This window comes from Hippoglossus stenolepis, chromosome 23, assembly GCF_022539355.2.
Source record: "Hippoglossus stenolepis isolate QCI-W04-F060 chromosome 23, HSTE1.2, whole genome shotgun sequence".
NCBI classification, from domain to species: Eukaryota; Metazoa; Chordata; class Actinopteri; order Pleuronectiformes; family Pleuronectidae; genus Hippoglossus; species Hippoglossus stenolepis.
The window spans coordinates 2,706,836-2,719,966 of record NC_061505.1 but is presented as its reverse complement, the minus strand read 5'-3'; the positions used below and the strand labels follow the sequence as shown (position 1 = coordinate 2,719,966).

The window sequence follows — 13,131 nt, the reverse complement described above, 5'->3', positions numbered from 1 at the left end:
CACCAGAGTTACACAGAACAGACGTTCAGGGAACGAAGGAGGAAACTTTCTCCTGCTTCACAGCCACTGAACCATCAAACTCAGTTTAATGAAGCTGCTGCTTTGAGGTAAAGGTTGCGTAGTGTTGCTTTAATCCTTGTAGGCGAGTGAGCAACAATGCCTCACATTTGTGTGATTTTTCGGGGAGTTTCAGGAAAAGCTTAAAATCTGCTTCTGTTGTGACGAGGTGGAGCCCTTTGACTGAGACCTGCCACACCTCGTCCCATGATGGTGGAAATGAGCTAATAAAAGTGATTTACCACAGAGCAGCTAAGAATAAAGCAGAGGGGACAGGAAGGGTAGAACAGGAAGGATGAAGAGTCAATGAAACCAAAAAACAACGGGCAGAAAATAAGTGGTAAAGACCTGAAAGCAGAGAAAGGGACGACGTCACCGTTTGATCTATAGTTCTGCTTCGTAGAAACTTCGTTTTAGTCGCATTAGAAGCAATTAGGCAAAGTTAAACATTGATTATCAAATCCAATATGAGACTAATGTTACAGTAGGTTTCTTATTTGCTCTTTGGGTGATGCAGCAACGATCCTACGAGGAACAATTCCCAAAATAATCAGACATAAATGAGGTGGAGCAAAGACAGAAGGAAATGGAAAAGATTCACAGAACAATGGAATGTGCAATATGTCCTGTCTGGGTCTATATTTTTTTTGGGGGTGTCAAGGGACATGATGCTTTTTTTTCCTGCCACTGCATTGGATGAAGAATACTAAAAATAAAAATAATCAAACAGCAGGAAGTCTTGGTTAGAAAAGTAATGGAAGCTTGTATCCAAAACAAAATGAAAACAAAGTCTGGAGACGACCAGGCACACGTCTGAATCTCCATTTGTACGAATGAGTCGGTTTTTTTTCTTGTTGCACACGACACAGTTCACGTTTGCCTCCGTAATGTGACAGCATTTTTTGTTTTGTAATGTTTTTCAAAAAGCTGCAAATATCAGAGAATGGAAATGGCCGTTGCTTGGGGACATACATCCATCAATCTTTATTCCCACGCTGAGTGTTCTGTGGGAAAACCTTGTTGTGTCGGACTGCATCTTTCCATCCACTCCCAAAAAAGGGCTGAGAACGCCACGGTTTCCTTTGCTCGCCGGCGCCAGCACGTTCCCTACCTCTGCCGCTTAAATCTGTCGATAAGGACGTCAGAGGCTCGGAGTGGCTCGATTTCAGCGGTTAATGACGACGATAATGAGAAAAGCTGGTGTTCTGGAGAGGGTGGATATGCACAAATACGGAAGCTGACAATATCAGTGATGTTGGGAGAATACAATGCCATCTTTGATCTGATGCCCACACATGCACTCGCGCACACATGAGTCATAGCGGACAATACAAAATTAGTGGAAAGGCCCATTCCTCTGCAAACGAGATGAGGGGAAAGCCAGCGGGGACAGAATTGAACCAACACGGGCCCTCGCTAACAAACAATCTCCCAAAATATTCTCACCACATCACAAGTGTTTTCCCCGCTACTCTTCAAAAGTACCTGGAAGAGGCTAGAACGGCCGACCACTTCCAGAAGTCTCCGTTCATCTTATCGGTTTCACAACTTGGCGTGTGTGTTGTTAAGGGACCAAAGAAATGCAGTGTGGAATTTGGTGTGATTTGTACATGTGATACATTCAATATTAATTAAATTTGAATAAACGGGCAAATGGCCCCTTGTAGCGATGTTAGAAAACACAAAGTTTTCTAACATTGCTCTGCACCAAAGAGTGTTTTATAAAAAGCTCTTGACACAACGTCCAGCACAAAAATAACAAAAAGTGACGCTATATCGTAGAAGTGTTGGAGGAGGACTCACTAATGACACGGACGTAGCTCCAGAGCATCAACGCATGACAAGAGCACACACACACGTTTACAACGCACACTGCACTAGTTGCTAAAAGGATGGGCACAGACCTTCCAAAACAAGAAGAGCGCCGCTTTTCCCTGCATGGCATTCCTTTCCGATCTTTCAAAGGCTTGTTTTTTTCTTTCTTTCCACGTATAAATGGACGGGGGCATTACGCCGCCGATACGGACGTCAGCACCTACGTCAAATAATTCCACTTTAGCATTCGTCAACAGGTGTGCGTGTGTCTCGGGGGCATCTACGGGCGTACTCTATACACACTCACCCCGCCATTCACTCTCACTCGTCACACAATATCACCTTCTGTTGGGAACAGGAGCCTTTTTAACTCCCGTCTTTTGTCGGGGTCGAAATTCCATGCGGCACTTGGACCTCAAGTGCGGGAACGTGCGTCATATCCTGCGCAAGTGACCCGTGAGAAAAGAGGGAGCGGAGGATGAACGGAGGGAATAGAGGATGAGAAGGAAGAAGAAGAAAGTGATGATGATGAAATGGGAGGGAGAAGATGGAAGGAGAGCGAGAACAAACTGCTGGAGGATAAGAATCAGAATCTATTATGAAATTAGAACCAAAAAGTACTTTTGAAATGTAGTATTTGTTTATTCTTTAAACTAACAATGTTTATATCTGCAATGCTCGATTCAAAATGTTCGTGAAAGGCTCGTGTCGACTTTGTTTTGTCGTTAATTAAGTATTAAAAATGTTATTGTTTTAGATCTGGAACCAAGGTTCAAGTATAAGATTTGCACCTCTACTGAAAAACAATCTGCCTTTTACTTAAAGTACATCTTACTGCACTTTACTGCTGGATTATGTCGTATGACTCGGATCAGGATCGGGGGAAACCTGACCGGACATCCCTTCTGTGGATCACTTTTTGGCAGCCAGACCACAAGCCAGAAATAATGGTGCGCATTGCCAGTGAGCTGTGGAGCCTTATTCTGCAGACACACAGACACACACATGCAGAGTGACTGACACAACGACCTATAACCGTCTATTTTGGTTTTCACCGTGATGGTTCCATACACGGACGCAGCGTGCGCCCTGTGCCACCCTCGCAGCACGCGCACGCATGTGTGTGTTCAGTAACTAGATACAGGTAATCAATCTTCTTCCACTTCACAGGCCCAGCAATCTGTTTCCCATTAGTGTGTGTGGGTGTGTGTGTGTGTGTGTGTGTGTGGGTCTGAGTGTGTGTAGTAACTACTGAATACACATCAGAAGCTCTGAGCTCGTCCTTTGCGGGGCATTAATAGAAGAAACGGGAGGGGAAAAAAAGAGGTGGAAAGATGAGGAGATGGAAAGAGGGAGAGGAGACGGACGTCTTGAGAGAGGAGGGGGAATGTGATGTGACAGAGCGAGAGAACGAGGGAAATGACAAATGACAGAGGAGAGTCCGAAACAATGACAGAGACATTTGGACCAAGTCTGGTTCAAGATTCCTCCACTATTTCCTTTTTTTTTTTTTTAATCCTTCTACTGTTTCTTCAGCCACTGATCCATGTTTTCATCGGTTCTTCTTCTGCTCCCTCTCTCTTTCGTCCCCCTCTTTTCAACAGTGGTTGCTTTGGGTACGATTTGGATGAAATACGATCCAGGACAGCCAGTCGGAGTAATAAAATCAGTTTGAAGGAGTTAAAGGGCTTAGTAGATGCCAGAACTCTTTTTTTTTTTTTTACAAAGAGCATTGACAAATTGTTTTGTCCTGAGACTGTCCTCTGAAGAAGGACGACCATCAAGTGGCCCGAGAAGAAATAGGCCCTGAAGAGCTCAACCAGAGCTACGAACAACCCAGAGCGAGCTCGCAGTGTCTCTGGATCCAAAGGGGGGGGGGATCCAAGGTCACGCACACCACCTGGGAAACACCCTGTCCAAGAAGCACCATAATGTTTGAGATTATTGTCATGATGCTGAAACTATGTGAGACCTTGTATTTCCTGTTGGATAAGAACCAAAAACAGTTTCACCCTCAGGAGACTGAAATCAGGCCAGATCATGTGATGTCATCTTTTCTTAGTTTGGGTTTTTTCCCTCGTTTTGCCTTGATCCTCGTCTTTGTCTCCATTTTCCTCCTGGTATCCTTACTCCTTTACTTCCACCTCCTCCTCACACATTAAATCTCGTCTTCTAGTCACTGTCTCCACTGTCCTCCTCCTTCCCTTTCTCCTTTTCTCTGTCTTGTTCCTCCTCTTCTTTCCCCCTTTCCCGTTTCATCTTCCTTTTCCCACTTTTGTCATTTTACCCATCTTCCTCCCTCATCCCTCTTCCTCCTCCTCCTCCTCCTCCTCTTCTTCTTCTACGGGCACGTGCCAGCACACAATAGCTCCATTGTGCTCCCTGTGCTCTCCTCCATCTCCTCCCTCCGTCTCCTCCCTCCATCCCCTCTCTCTACAATCTATTTATTTTCACATCCTTGGTCACGGGGGCTGTAACGACAGCTGGGTACAGAAAGTTGGAGCTAATTTGGAACAGAGCAGGCAAGAGAGACACAGTGTCTGAGAGGGCGAGATGGAGAGACGGAGAGAAACGAGGCAGACGGAGGAAGAGAAGAGTGAAGGAGGGTTTAAGGAAAGGAAAGGAAGGAAGGAAGGAAGAACTTCTAATTTTTTTTTGTCCACACACACACTTACAAGGCTTCCGACTGGGCGCTCTGAGCCAAACATTTGATACAACAACATAATCCCAGTATCGGTATCAGGGCTGCCGGACCACTGGGGTTTCCATAAACTCCCTTGTAATTAGTGGTTAGAGGAGTTAGCGGTTAGTTTCTTCAGCGACTGCAAGTGGATTTTCTACACCAGTGATTCTCAAATTGCGGCCCGAGGACCCCCCAACCCGAAGGGTCACTGGAGGGTTTCCAGCGTGTGGCTGTGGAGTGATACGTGGAGAAAGTATCCCTCTGCGTTTTCGTCATTGGGGTTTCATATGATCATAATTATCTCCTTGCTTACGGCAAATTAATGCTTTAATCATCACATGAGGGAAAAGAATATCGGGAAAAGGCAACGTCATGAGCGTCCAGAACAGTTTCAACGCTCTGAAAACACCAAGCTGAGTTCAGGAGCTTGTTGTTTGCATTGGTTCTGTTTAAATCGATCTAAAATAACAACAGGAAGGGCTAGAACCTTCTTTAACTTTGCAACAGAAAGCTTATGGCCTCTGTTTTCTGCCTCTGACTTCATTGCGTTTCATTACGTGTGGTGGAGATCGTACTGATGAAACACAGTCGCACCAGATATTAGTTAGAGAGGAGCAGGGAAACAATATGGAGATTCTGTTCAGTCCTCTGGAACAATATGTTTTACATGTTTATTAAGAAGGATTTGATGAAAAACGTAATGTCAGATTGTTGACCTGAGTCCATGGAGAACATCCATCAAACCATCTGGTGACCTCCATGACCTGCACTGCTTCTGTTCCTCTGTCTGCTCAACTATCAGCTGTGGTTCTGGTAAAAAACTGGGTCTCTAGTGACATCTAGAGGACAAATATGACTTGACATGGATAACCTGCTGGATAAAGAGATTGTGCTGTAAACTAGTGTCGAGTTACAAATGAGAGAGAGAGAGAGAGAGAGAGAGAGAGAGAGAGAGAGAGAGAGAGTAATTATATAGACCTAATCTTTTCATGATAAATCACGAGGCCACTCAATATTCTTATTTTCTGGAAATCAAAATCTCCATTTACTAACGAAGGAAGTCGTGTCCCGCTCCTTCCTCGTCCCCGTCCCACCCTTCGTCCTCACACTCCGTGGAGCAACATTCCCCAAAGTGATTGAGTCACACGAATAAACAAGAGGCCTCACTTTGAGCTGAGGATCCCACAAGAGAACACAACACACACACACACACACACACACACACACACAGACACACACATATAGAACTGCCCTGGCTTTGGAAAAACACAAAAACAATGAGGTAAGTGCTGAAAAGCTGCTTCTCGTACCTTAGTGTGTGTGTGTGTGTGTGTGTGTGTGTGTGTGTACATTCATCAACGACTACATGCCTGTTTACTGGCAGCAGAACCACAAAGCGACACACACACACACAGACACACAAGCTGCTTCTGATTAACAGAGACAAAGATGGAGGATAAAAGTCATCTGTGGCGTGAGAACAGATGATAAAGAAGAAAGTCACACTGTTCAGTCCAGATCAACAAACACACACACACGATAAATAAAGATCCACAACAGTTCTATTCCAACCGGATACATCTTAACGACCGGATTGATCACATTAGAATTTCGCACAGACACTGAGCTTCCGACGTTTCGGGCTGACGTCTGTGTTCTTGTGAAATAACTCAACGGTTACAGATTGTTTTGTACAGAAGTTCACGAGCTCCACGGGATTAATCATAAAACTGTCCGACTTTATATCTTCCTCAATCATCGGGTCAGAACTGAATGTTTTCTTTGGTTTCTGGGGTTCATACCTGCAATAATAATGATATTCCCATCAAGCTCAGCTGCGCTCTTATGTGTGGATTTATTGCGAGTTGCGAAATTCCATCACATATTGTTCAGCTGGGATGAGTGTGATGGGATCAGGGGTCTGGCACGAGCTGACGGACATCTTTCAAAAGAGGCTTCCAGACTGTTTGACAACTGGAAACTGAGTGTGTTTATGTTAGTGTGTGATTTGTGTACCTGTCGGATGGCGGTCTCTCCGATCTTTTCGGAGTGCTTCCGGATGCTCTCCAGGAAGTCCCTCAGCTGCGTCATGGCAGTGTCCCGGATCTGTGTCCTCAGCTTGGGGATGTTTTCGGCCATGATGGAGCAGAACCGGTACTGACCCGCCCGGGGAAGACATGTGTGCTCCAGCTGCTCCAATGTCCGCAGCGCCGGGTAGTACCTAACACACGTATAGGAATATGAGGCATTTGAAAACAGTTTCCAGTTTATTGATCAAACCTTTTTGGTTGTTACCTCAGCCAAGGAACGTTATTTATTTTCTTCTAAAAGTTGGTTTGTCAGCAGTTTAACACGAAAACTACTAAACCTGTTTCCACAATATTTGGTGGAAGGATGGAACATGGGTCAAGGAACAATCCATACAATTTTGGGGCAGTTCCGGACAAAGGGGCAGATCTCGAAATCAGGTTCCATAAGGGGTGTAGTGTTTTCTTCAGTTGCTGTACATTAACAAATAAGGCTAGAAAGTAGAACTTGGCTTAGGCTGAACCCCACTGGCATTGTGTTTTGTGTCCGAGCAGTGAGTTTGTGTTACTGTGTTACTGATACACATGGTTATTACTTGTTTTCCCTGATCACACAAATATCATTTCAAAATGTGGGTCCAAATCAAATCTGAACGGAGTGAATTTAAATGTGGTTTTCATAAGGAGACTGTTGGGCCTTGGCGGAGGTAGAAGTTCTTCTCCTTCTAGTTCTTTAACTGTTGTTTAACCAGGAAAAATCCCACTGAGATTAAAAATATCTTTTACAAGAAGCGTCCCGGCCACGTCAGGGAGAAACGGGAAGAGAAACTTTAGGCAAACTAACAAGACACGCAACAGTAAAACCTTGTCCTGGCTGCCTGATGCATGACTAAAAGCAAGCAGAAAACACACAAAGATAAACAAGTCGACAAGCACCAGCGTACACACAGAGGGAGAAATAAACACACGCAGACACACCTCAGGGACCCCGGGCAATACAATATCCCCAAAACACTTCACTCCACTTCACTGCGTCTCTCACGCACACGCACACACACACACACACACACACACACACACACACACACACACACACTTTCTCTCTCTCGAGGAGCAGTCGTCGCTGGCTGACCTCTCGCTGCTCTCTGCTGAGCCCGGCAGCCGCAGGACAGAGAGAAGTAGAAAAACACACAAACAAACGACAAATTTATGACCCAACCAGACTCCGGTCTGCAGGTCAGGCTGAGGGCAGAGAGAGAGAAACAGGGACGGGCTGTATGCGTGTCTCCGTCCAGGAGCTCTGCCTCCATCTAGTGGCTGAGACTCAACAGTCAGATAAAAAGTCACACTGCACAAGTTACATGTTCATCAGACTTAAAACCCAACTTACATCATATGTGCTAATTGATTTCACATTCATCCCTGTTGCTTCCTGTCACTGTGAGAACTTTTAATGACCAGTCAACGCCACAAGGGCCTGAGCCAAGAGATGACAAATGACAGACCTGACCTTCAAAAGTACAAGAGATAATCTCCATCTTGTCCTATGTTCTAAAATTATATCAAAATTATTTGGGTAAAAGTTCAGGAATAAATCAGAAGGAACAAGATGTCTCAAACCTGTAAAGCAGAATAAATAACGTACCTTTTAGCTCTCATCTGCTCCTGAAGTCTGCTGTACATCTCCAGGACTGGTGAAGTCAAAAAGGGACAAAGCAAACAACCAGTAATCAGGCTGAGAACACGACTATACATTCAGCAATAAAAGATATTTTGATATTTTGTGCATACTGTCTGAAAATAGGCCTTAAAAACTTAAAATTTAAGATTTTCAATAGAAAAATAACATTTCAGGGATTTCTCTCTGTTAAATGAGTCAAGAGAAAAGAAAGACACCAACACAACATGTCTCTATGTTTAAATCCACAGTGTTCACCATGTGGGTGTGTTACCTGGGAGGCAGTGGGTCAGTTTGTCGATGGTGGTGGCGATGTTTCTCTGCTGGACTCGACACTGTTGCAGTTCCTCCATGGAGGTGATGAGCTGAAAACAGGAAAAACATGAGGAGGAGGAGGAGGAGTAGAAAAGAGGTGAAGAAGGTAAGCGATGAAAAGGGATGTACCTCTTTGCCGTCATCCTGAAGGTGCTTGTTGGTCTCAGTCACCTGACTCTGAAACGGGAGAAATGAAGAACAAATGAGGAAAAAAAACATCAAGAATCATCTTTTAAATCTACTTTTACCATCTTTAACTCTTTTGTCTCATCCATTCCCCCACCTCTCCATCCCTCCTCACCTTCAGCTTCTGCGCCTCCCCTCGTACTTTGAGCAGCTCTGTGATGGAGTCGACGAACCCCTGGAAGTGATGGTTGCACATCTTCTCGATCTCCCTGTCGTGGTTCCGGATCCGCATGTCCAGCTTCTCCACGAAGAGGCCATGTTCCTGTCCATCGTACACCGACCTGGAGGAAAACAAGAGGGCAACGGGTGAGAAGGGTCATTTTTGTTATATATACATATGAGCAGTGACAGCAGAGACCGCGAGGACAGAGAGACAGAGGTGTCCAGTTGAGGAAATAGGTGCATGTGCCACGTAAGTCCACTAGGGGGCGTTACAGCAGTGCTCTTCAGCCACACTGTGCTCAAAACTTTCCAGACAGCCACAGCCTGCTTTTATTTTAATCCACTAGGAAAGTTTCCAGTTCAAAGTGTTGCTGTTAATGCATTTTGAATACATATATTTATAATTTTAAATTGTCATTGATAAATACTGTTCTTCTGTGAACTTCTGCACACTCCAGACAGTTAAACCAGCTACTGCCTCCTCCTGGATGTACATTTTATTGTTTTTTTGCATTGCAGCCATTAGGCAAACAAAGCAACATTGAACAGAGAGAGAGGTTTTATCAGGACTTCCCCTGCAAACACAGATTTCACCACAGTGCTGCTTTCACCTGAGTGAAAACAAAGTGTAGAGTTTAGTGAGTATAAGTGTTGCTGAGAGCGAGACACGAGCAAACAAACACCCTAATGCTGCTGTTGACTTAAAGGTCAATTATGATCAATTATCATAAATATTTATCAACAATTTGGACGACACGTCTCCACTTTCTCCCACTAAGTCAAATATATCCCAGGTACGAACAAGGACAAAACCATCTTGCTCAACTGGAGCCATAGTATGAGGAGAAGCAATTTGGGGACAGAGTTGCCATCTTTCAGAAACATCTATTTGACGTGTACTTTATTTTATTTTATGGACTACAACGCTACTCAGTTACTAAAAACTTAAACTAAAGAAAAGAACCCTGAATAATGTCTTCGTAGAATGAAAGTGGATCCAATAAAAAACTGTATGTAGGGTTACTGAGTCTGTAAGTGAAGAAGCTCGAGATACAGGAAAAACATTTATCTGTTTAAACAATTGATTGTAGTGGTGACATAAATTGTCTCTGTCTTAGAAATAACAGCTTTTCCTGTGTTCCCTCGCTTCTAAAAACAGCACACACACACACACACACACACACACACACACACACACACACACACACACACACACACACACACACACACACACACACACACACACACACACACACACACACACACACACACCTGTGTATGGATATGAATCCCCCACCCTTCTTCCTGTTGACCAGGAAATGCCCGACTTGTACAATAGAGCGCAGGTCTGACGCTACACACTGCTTTCTTTAGACACACAAACACCAAGGAATGAATGTCAAAGAACCAAGTGCAGGAATGGTTGTGTTTCTGTGTGTGTGTCTGTGTGTGTCTGTGTGTGTGTGTCCGACGTCCAAAGACTGTTCAACCGCTGCTCTCGACAAACACTGAGCCACGTTACGAGCCACAGACTGATAAAGTAAATATCTAAATTACACAATGAACCCCAGAGTGAAAGTGTCACGGAAGAAGTGAATGAAAAAGAAAGAACGAGAAAAGTTAAGAAACTGTGCGTTAAATCAATCCCTTTGTTATTTGAATGAACAGATGGTCGTTAAAACGATCAGGAGATAATCCTGATTACTGTCATGCAGTGACATCATGTGCAGGATAATAAAAACAAGGTTGTTCAAAGTTATAAATGATTCGCTCCTCTCCCCTGTGAAGTCTACACACAATAGCTTGTTTCCGGACAACGTGCACTAGCGTGTATGAGCTAAGATTAGCTTGTGTGCGTTAGCAGGGACTGGTTTTGATTAATAACCGTGCACACGCCTATAACTGTCCCAGTGCCTGGTACACTGAGAGCAGAGGAAAGAAGAGGATCTCAGGAAAAAAGAAGAAATAGCAGCTAGATCATTTATTCTTTCTTATTTCTCCCTGAAGATTGTTTTATATGAGCTCCTGGGGCCTTTCAAAAACCTTTAAATATTACCCTTTAATCCTTAGAATGAATGAAATACTGGATACTTTTGCCTCTTCATACCAGAATCTGTTGGACAGACCTCGTACAATCCTTTAGAAGATATTTTTACACATCTATACATCTGCAAAGTTAGAATAAGCCAAATGTTCGATTAATTCACTTCTTTGGGCCTTAAAATAGGTGGAATATTAGATAATTTACCATTTACAGGCATCAAGAAATCCTTTAAATGGATGAAAGATTCTGTTTACATCATCTCCCATTTTAGTCCTTAAATACATTTTAATGACTCTAAAAATTGTTGGAAAACAATCTGGACACACATAGATTAAGAAGAAGGAGCTGTAAGAGGAAGTGATGACAAGATCAAGGGAGAGGAGGAGGAGGAGGAGGAGGAGGAGGAGGAGGAAAAGATCGTGGGTTGGACGACTTAACTACACAAACTATAAAAGTTTCACAATGAGGAGCATTGACACAAGGAGTGTGTGTGTGTGTGTGTATGTGTGTGACAGCTGGCTCAATAGGATCTTAACCCAAGACGAGCACAAAAACCTCTGAGTGTGTCAGAATGGATGTGTCCCCTCCCACATACAGACCGATGAGTCAGCGGGGAGTGTGTGTGTGTGTCTGTGTGTGTGTATGTGAGTGTGTGTGAGTCTGTGTGTAGGGACTGGTTTTAATTTATAACCGTGCACACGCCTATTGCTCTCACAGAGCCTGGTACCGTCAGCCACACAGTTGTGTTGAATTTCTCAGACCATGATGACAGTCAGAGTTCCACCCTGAGCTGCACGGCTCATATGAACAGCGTAATGTTATGTTATGTACGCAATGTTCACTCCACACACGTGTAAAACAATAACTTGTGTGGAACCTGGAGAAACTAAATCTCAGATCCCATCACAGGGAGATATTGTGTATTAATAGAGGTCACATAGAAACTGTTTTCATGTCCGTCTACAGATTGTTTGCAGCTCCATATTTTACCGAAACTAAAATGCCAGCACATAAAAACTGTATCGAGGTCCCACCGGCGGCCCGACCAATCAGGAGGCAGTTGTCAATCAAGTTTTTATATCATCAAATAACTAATGAAAACCGAACTTATCAGAAACATGGAGGAGCTCTCGTGTCTTTATATACATCTTTATTATGTTTATATTACGGCAACGACATAAGGAAAAGAATCCAGACGTAGACTCAACATTTAGAGCTAGGTGGTGGCTGTTTAATAAAGCCAGCGCACCGATTTAGACCTGTGGTTAAACCGTCTGCACTGGCATCCTGAAAAAAAACTGTGTCCTTGATGGACACATGCCGACCAATCAGGAAAGGCCAGTTTCCATGACGATGTAGTAGGAAACCACATAATAAGCAAATGCATAAACGGTTCCCTGTTATTAATGACACATCAATGGCCGCTGCACAGGGTTAAACACAGGGTGGAGCTCAGAACACACACACACACACACACACACACACACACACACACACACACACACACACACACACACACACACACACACACACACACACACACACACACACACACACACACACACACACACACACACAGACTTGTAGCAGCATGACTGGAGTTGACGGATGAGGTTTGCATACGCAAAAAACACACTCACACACACACATAAATTCAAATTGCAACGCGCTTGGAATAATCTGCATCTACAAACAAACAAAGAAAAGTGCGAGGTTGTGACACACTCAGCTGTTTCTGAGGCAAACACACACATGAGCGACAAAATCAGTCAGCAACAGACAGAAAATAACACAAATTCACTGCAACATCTGAAAATACAAAGTACAACATCACAAAACCCACTGATGGAACTTCAGCGTTCCTCAAACTGATTTCTATTAATCCACTGCTGCATCCAAACTGTTCCATTCATATGAGCAAGCAGACAGACTCAGGTCTTTCCTGTGTTTGGGTGGATGTGTGTAACCTGTGGGAGTTGCCCACAGATCAGTCGTGCTCCTGTCACATAGATCCTGAGTTATGCTGCTGTCAGGGAGACGTGTTGCAGCCGGACTCGACCTGCAAGCTGCTGCTGCACCAGAGCACAGACAAACCTGAAGAAACCACACCGACAACTCACTTAGGGTTTAAAATGGTGATATTGTTGCTCAAATAAAGGACATG

The 13,131-nt window shown here is 44.0% G+C and overlaps 1 protein-coding gene across 7 annotated transcripts in view; it reads right to left on the bottom strand.

The window, feature by feature from the left end:
* The window catches only part of exoc6b (exocyst complex component 6B), a 67,594-nt gene that overhangs the window by 51,402 nt on the left and 3,061 nt on the right, over positions 1 to 13,131 (bottom strand). For all 7 annotated transcript variants that reach the window (XR_004694678.2, XR_004694677.2, XM_035148517.2 and 4 more), the window contains exons 2-6: positions 8,877 to 9,042; positions 8,705 to 8,752; positions 8,535 to 8,625; positions 8,228 to 8,273; positions 6,572 to 6,776 (exon numbers count right to left, since the gene is read on the bottom strand). Coding sequence is in view for 5 of the 7 variants with exons in the window: in XM_035148517.2 (XP_035004408.1) it covers positions 6,572 to 6,776; positions 8,228 to 8,273; positions 8,535 to 8,625; positions 8,705 to 8,752; positions 8,877 to 9,042 (556 nt within the window). In the remaining 2 variants the exon portion in view is untranslated. The remainder of the gene's footprint in view (positions 1 to 6,571; positions 6,777 to 8,227; positions 8,274 to 8,534; positions 8,626 to 8,704; positions 8,753 to 8,876; positions 9,043 to 13,131) is intronic.